Here is a 7470-nt window from a genome sequence, read left to right as displayed (position 1 = left end):
CAGCACAGCACAGCACAGCACAATACAGCACAGCACAGCGTCTAACTACCGGTCAGCATCCTACTACAGGTCAGCAGCACAGCATCTTACTACAGCATCCAACTACTACAGCAATCTACTCAGCATCCTACTACAGCAGAGCACAGCTCAACACAGCATCCTACTACTACAGGTCAGCACAGCTCAACACAGCATCCTACTACTACAGGTCAGCTCAGCTCAACACAGCATCCTACTACAGCAGAGCTCAGCCCAACACAGCATCCTACTAAAGCAGAGCTCAACTCAACACAGCATCCTCCTACAGCAGAGCTCAGCTCAACACTGTCAGGACAGCATACAATCCTGCTAGAGCACAGCACAGCACAGCATAGCACAGAGAGAGAGTGCTGGAGAAAAGAGGAGAGAAAGAATACACCCTGGCACAACAGCATAGGAGAGATCAGAAAGAGAGAAGAGATATAGAGAGAAGAGAGAGAGAGGAGAGAGAAACATACAGCTCTGGAAAAAATGAAGAGACCACTGCACATTTTTCTGATGTCATCCTACAGTTGCTGAGCGACATTCGAATGAGTTGACGGTCATAGTCAAAATTAAGAGACCACTGCAAATTTGAATATGGCCATCAACTCGTTCAAATGTCACTCAGCAACCGTAGGATGACATCAGCAAAATGTGCGGTGGTCTCTTCATTTATTCCAGAGCTGTAGATCAACGGTCAACCAAGAAAGACAACTAGAATACACACATCATGAATATATACTGTAGGTAGACAGAGATAGAGACAGATAGATAGAATGATAGATAGAGGGATCATGAGAGAGGAAGAGAGAGTGAGAGAGACATCAGCAGTGGGAGAGTAGGACAGAGGAGGGGAGGGAGATGGAGGGATACAGAGAGATACAGCAGGAGGTGAAATAGTTCACATCACATCACAGTGAGTAAAGGGCAATGTGACTCTGACCTGGAAGGACATTTGAAAACACACATGAGTCAGCTGCCGGTCACACACACACACACACACACACACACACACACACACACACACACACACACACACACTTTCAATGATCAAGGAGATGAGACCTGTTCAACACCTGTCTCTCTTTAGGTTTCCAGACGACTGACCTGATCCCTGAACACCTGTCATACCTGACAAACATACACACACACACACACACACACACACACACACACACACACACACACACACACACACACACACACAAACACAAACCTTACACAAACAAAGCTGAATGATTTGATAACATGTATCCATCAATCAACCCATTCAAGATTCATCAGGGTCACATCATATGTGCATGTGTGTGTGTGTGTGAGAGAGAAAGAGAGAGAGAGTGTGTGTGTGTCTGTGTGTGTCATCATCTACAGTATACTCATCTTTCACCAGAATTTTTCTACATGGCCACTCGTATGGCAAACAGCTACAGCTGTCATCATTCTGCACACACTGTCACAAATTAAATCAATTAGTATTACCCAGTAACCTGTATATCCATGATGATTCCATCCTATGATTAGTAGTGCCATAATACTAATCATCATGTTACTAATTAAATCATTATGTAATTAATATATATTAGGGTTTGATTATCTGTACATAAGCCAATAGTATATAGAGAATGCACCCGTATCTCTTGACCAAGTACTGTAGACTTTAGACTTTGGCTGATACCCCAAGCAAAGCCCCAGTTCTTTTGAACTTGTTTTTGGTTCAGGAGGAATTCCCCTCTCCACATTAATCACCCCACTGCATTTACCCCCAGTCTTGATGAGGATATCATGTGTGTGTGTGTGTGTGTGTGTGTGTGTGTGTGTGTGTGTCTGTGTGTGTGTGTATACATACTAAAAGTGTTTTCTTAGCTCTGGTTCCTGACCACAGAGGGCCTCTTAATGGTGGTGTGAATTGCAGGTGGACAGCCAAGCGGCAGAGACGGAGCGAACAGGAAATGAACCAGCAGAGGAGCTCAGAGGGTGAACTTGAGGGTGCGGGTAAGGTGTGTGTGTGTGTGTGCATGTGTGTGTATGTGTGTGTGTGAGAGAGAGAGAGAGCGAGAGAGAGAGACTATATGGAAATGATGCTAAGAATAATGTTTATTTTGTGTTGTCTTTACACTGTGTGTGTGTGTATGTGTGTGTGTGTGTGTGTGTGTGTAGGGAATAGACTTAAAGGTGGAGAGACCGTATAGATTCCCTAACCCAAACTCCAGCCTTGCCACTGCTGCACTATATTAATGAATGAATGGAGGAAAGCATCAAAGGCAAACCCTAAAGGACAGTGGAGACATTCTATGGCACAGTTATCCTCATATCCCCTCTGTTCCTTTCTCTTCAACACTTTCTCTCTCACTCTCTTTTTTCCTTTCTCTGTCCTCATTCTGTGACCTGTCTTACTTTTCTCCTCTCATTCATCCCTTTCCTTTTTTCTTTCTTTCTTTCTCTCTTTCTCTCCTCTGTGCGCTCTCTATCTCTCTATTAATAGCTGTGTGTAAGTGGTGCTGGGGCAGGTTGGGAGCCTGCTGGCCCTGATGCTGCCACAGGCTTCAGGCAGACCAGAGACAGTGTGTGTGTGTGTGTGTGTGTGTGTGTGTGTGTGTGTGTGTACAGGGCAGAGCTTGTATTTTTTTGCTGTGTTTTTGGGTCACTTCCAAGCCTTGCCTATCCGCGGACCTCCTTTCACTGTGTGTGTGTGTGTGTCCAAAAAGAAAGACAGCAAAGTAAAGGCAGCAAGGCAGATAGAGACAAAGATACATGCGGAAGTGGGATGTGTGTGTGTGTGTGTTTGAGAGAGAGAGACAGAGAGAGAGAGAGAGGTGGGAGTAGGAGCAGGAGACTATATATGCATTAAAAATATAGTGCCAAATTGTATGTATATGTTATGTATACTGTATTGTATGTTGAGTTGTCTTTATATATTTATATGTTGACCTACATGGGCAAATGGACATTTGTGTGGGCACAGTATACAGTATACAGTATATGAACAGGTACCGCGAGTAGCCTACTATGACTATGAGGGTGTGTGTGTGGAAGTGTAGAGAGAGAGAGAGAGAGAGAGAGATATTGGGCAAGAGCATCCTTGTGTAGCAGCTGAGCCCCACCCTTCTGTGTAGAGTGAGTGCTGCTTAAATATAGACATGCAGTTGACATTATCACAACTTAACACACTTCTCAGTAACATACAGAATGCCTGCCTGATAAACACACTCGTGAACACACACACACACACACACACACACACACACACACACACACACACACACACACACACACACACAAACACACAAACATACACACACACGCACATACAGGCACTGACACACACAAACACACACAGCCTCATACCCCCACGTGCAACACGCATGCACGTACCAACACACCACACATGCACACACACACACACACACACACACACAAACACACAAACATACACATACATACACATACAGGCACTGACACACAAAAACACACACAGCCTCATACCCCCACGTGCAACACGCATGCACGTACCAACACAACACACATGCACACACACACACACACACACACACACACACACACACACACAGACACACACATACACACACACACACACACACACACACACACACACGGCATGGAGTAGTCTGCCAGTCTGCATCACTATCCTGTGAACTTTAACAGTCTGCAGCACACACGGAGGTCAGGTGTGCCCTCCGCCCTGCATCACACTTACGGGAGTTGCCAGATGTTGTGTTACACATCCCGTGAGTGTGCTCACTGCGTTGCCAGATTAGGGTGAGAGTGAGCCACAGCAATTGGCCCCTTCCTGTGCAGATTTGGGTTGTGTTTGGGCTGGTGACCTGAGAAGGGTACAGCCTGGGGCTCAGCTGTCACATTAAAGGAGAGGATTTAGAGAATGGAGCAATATAAATAGATGCCTCCCCTTACAAGACAGTTCTTTGCTTCTCTCAAGAATGTGTGCGTGTGTTTGTGTGTGTGTGTGTGTGTGTGTGTTAAAATTGGAGGTGGTAATTGAAAAAAGTTTCCTGCTGTTTAAACTATTTATACTGACTTTCATCCGCCTCACAAAAAATGTGATTTAGGCATATGCTTTTGGATGTGGGATACACACACACACACAAACACACAGACACAAACTCTCTCTCTCTCTCTCTCTCTCTCTCTCTCTCTCACACACACACACACACACACACACACACACACACACACACACACACACACACACACACACACACACACACACACACACACACACACACACACACAAAGTGCCTCAAAGTTACCTCAGCAATCAATCCTGCATGGGATCGATAGGCCGTCACACAGTAGCCTCCTGTGCTGACAGGGCTCTATAAAGACTATAAGCACGCATATAATCATGACTTTACAGGAGAACACAGTTTTTGTGGACCATGCAACTTAGAGTAACTTCCCATCTCAATACACCATATTATCACCAATTCTTGTTGTCCTGAGAAATTATATTATATCTATCTCATGATAATTCTCAGAGATCTGGATCTAGCTAATGGTTGCTGATACTTCAATTCACACTTTGTGATCATAGTAAGAAATGGTGGGCACTAGGACCCTGGGATCCCCATCACGGTGTAACTCCCTTCCGCTGTTGCTGGGGGAACGGGAGCCGGGAGGTGTGGAGTGTTGAGTCATGGTGGTGGTACCTGAACTGTCAACACCATGGGCACGCATGTGTGCATATGTGCATGTTTGTGTGTGTGTGAGTGTGTGTGTGTGTAAAAGGGGGTGGTCAAGAGGGGTTCGGGAGAAGCACCCTGGAGGGTTTCTTTAGAGACTCCTGTGTGTGTGTGTGTGTGTCCAACACTCAGATACAATCAGGAGACTGAGAGACAGGGATATTAGTTAGGGAGGCTTTCAGAGCAGGCCATTCTAAAGCTTTACACGCTTCACTGGTCTACGATCGCATTCCCTTACACACCGCTGACAGCTCAACAACCCCTTCACTGGAGAGGTGTTTGACCCTTGACCTTTTGAGTGACACACATCTCCTGACAGGCCCCGCATTAAGAGCAGAGAGAGGAAGTGAGAGAGGCCTGTGGTTTAGACAAGAACAAGATGAGCTGAGGACATGCTCAGTCGTGACAGGTATGTGTCAGGTTTTTAGGTAAAGTCTAATCTGTGCACTTGGTAGGCTCTTTAAAAATGGCTTTGGCTATAAGAGAGCACTCTGTGGGTCTTGAGTGGCTCTGTGAGAAGTTGAAACCATAACAAAGCCAGTGATTGAAAGATACAGCTTTCCAAGTTTTTTTGTGGTTCAAGCCAGACCTAGCACACACAGACACACACACACACACAGACACAGACACAGACACACACACACACACGCACCAAAAGCTTTTAGATCATGAGGAGACCTAGGAGCAATGTGCAGATTTTGCCCCACTGAAGCCTGATCTCAAGTCTGGTTAAAACAATCAGTGGTAGATACTATTAACATACGTGCACACAGAGATAAGTAGCTTAGTAGGGATGCTCTAATGCTGAATTAGTCTAGGAACAGACTGCAGGTGTGTGTGTGTGTGTGTGTGTGTGTGCACGCATGCATGCATGCATGTTTGTAAAAAAATGAGAGGGAGAGAGGGGGGGAGAGAGAGAGAGAAAGAGAGAAAGAGAGAGAGAGAGAGAGAGACGTGGCCATCGCTGCAGCTGGAAGTGGTCCACAGGGGTGGGGGAGCCCTGAACAGTCTATGGCAATCAGACGAATACCACCTGAGAGTTGAGGGACAAGCCTTGTGCAACTGCAGCCTATATCAGACCTGCACTCCTATGTTGGCTATCTGTATCTGCAAGTGTTTCTTTGATGTACAATCTGTAGCAATTGCATGTACCTAGATTGAATGAACTGCTGTTATGAACTCAAGTTATTGCTGTTATGAAAAATCCCTCCCGATTTGATCAAGACAGAAAAAGATGACGGACGCACATCGTCAGCATTCGTAGACGAGCATTCCTCGCGACAGTCAATGTACACAACAACGACAAGGCGGCCTGTCCTCTCATTACAACCTACTAAGTAGCCCATTTTATTCACTGGAATTCGCAGATCCGCAAAGTCGAGGCGTGAATGTATTGAGCGCTGCTAATCATCTGGAGACCGAGAGATCCGATCAAAGCTTATCCCTTTACGATGTCAAAATAACGCTGATCCTCGCTCGCACTGGCCATCGACATATAATATGTGCCAGTAGGCTCCGAGTGCCCCCCTCCGCCTCTACCCTCCACCCATTTACCTAAACCCTGCAATCAAGGGTGCTGGTCGTAGGCTGGCTGTACAGCCATATCCTGAGGTGCATTCGACCCGGTCGGCAAGCCCAGTTAACGCAGGGCAGACAGAACCCCAAATAAACGCATCTTGATTAATCAATCAATGTGATATTTTCATTTCCATCGAATGGCAAGTCTTTGCTAGCATGCATATTCATACATAAAACGTCATTATGCTTTGCTGGAGATCTGGGTAGCTTGGGGGTGGGTTATTTCGCAAACCCAGGTGACAGGCTAGCATTTCACTGAGACCCAGTTCTCATTTGACAGATGGCCCATCGAATAGAAAAGCCAAGATGTAATGAAGTGCGAGGGATTTAGCCTACCTGCCCAAAAAGATTCCATACTAAACTGGGGCACAGGAATAAACAATACTGTACTGTCACCTGGAAATTCCAAAGGTGACCGAAAAATCCACAGTTCTCTAATAATTATAGCGCCAATTACAGCCGAATCCATATGAGATTTATGGCATAAACGCCAGCATACTAAAGGCATACATCACTCACCTCAGCAAAGAACGCTTCCATCTTCCACTAAACGTGTGCGTCCCAGCGGCAACGGTTCTGGTGACCACACGCCTAATCACAAAACACGGAGTCTCGTATGGATGGAGAGGTAGTGGTCCGGGCTGTACGCGCTTTCCATTCACGAGCTCAGTGGAGACGAGGCGCCCGTGACCGTCATTCCCGGGTCCACCGCGAGACGCAGTGTGCAGAGGGAAAATAACACCTCCCCGTCGCCTGCCTTTCTAAATCAGGCAACCCGGCTGGAGAAATGGATGGATGTAGGGTAACTGGGTCTATTCGTCACAACCCCGCAATGGGTGCTTTCAGCGGCACGCTGTCCGTCGTGGACTTGTTGGCGTAGTGCACCTAAACCTCCGCGCCGTGCCAGCGAGCCCCAACTCCAGGATGAATGACCGAGCTCCGATGATTGCTGCTCCAGAGAGGCGGCGCTCGGTAGGGAAATCCTGCCCCTCGTTCACACGCCTACCCATCCAATGCGAATAAATAAATAATACACATCTGTATGACCTAAATAATTAGCGGGGGTATCTTCTGGTTGTGCAACTGTTAATTAATCATAAAAGCACAGGAATCATAAATTTTCGATTTTATAGCGCAATAAAAGTGTCGCTTC

The 7470-nt window shown here is 46.3% G+C and overlaps 1 protein-coding gene across 1 annotated transcript in view; it reads right to left on the bottom strand.

Moving 5' to 3' along the window:
• myo10l1 (myosin X, like 1) overlaps positions 1–6961 on the bottom strand; it is a 96281-nt gene extending 89320 nt beyond the window's left edge. The window contains exon 1 of the mRNA XM_076303481.1: positions 6837–6961. Within this exon, the coding sequence (XP_076159596.1) occupies positions 6837–6857 (21 nt within the window). The 5' untranslated portion in view covers positions 6858–6961. The remainder of the gene's footprint in view (positions 1–6836) is intronic.
• Positions 6962–7470: the final 509 nt, after the last annotated feature.

Source organism: Alosa pseudoharengus, unplaced genomic scaffold (genome assembly GCF_046254945.1).
Source record: "Alosa pseudoharengus isolate Yale_2024_CS ecotype anadromous, Long Island Sound unplaced genomic scaffold, YU_APseudo_1.1 YU_APseudo_1.1_scf_24, whole genome shotgun sequence".
NCBI lineage: Eukaryota > Metazoa > Chordata > Actinopteri > Clupeiformes > Clupeidae > Alosa > Alosa pseudoharengus.
The sequence above is the reverse complement of the archived record's forward strand: the minus strand, read 5'-3'. Positions and strand labels throughout refer to the sequence as shown.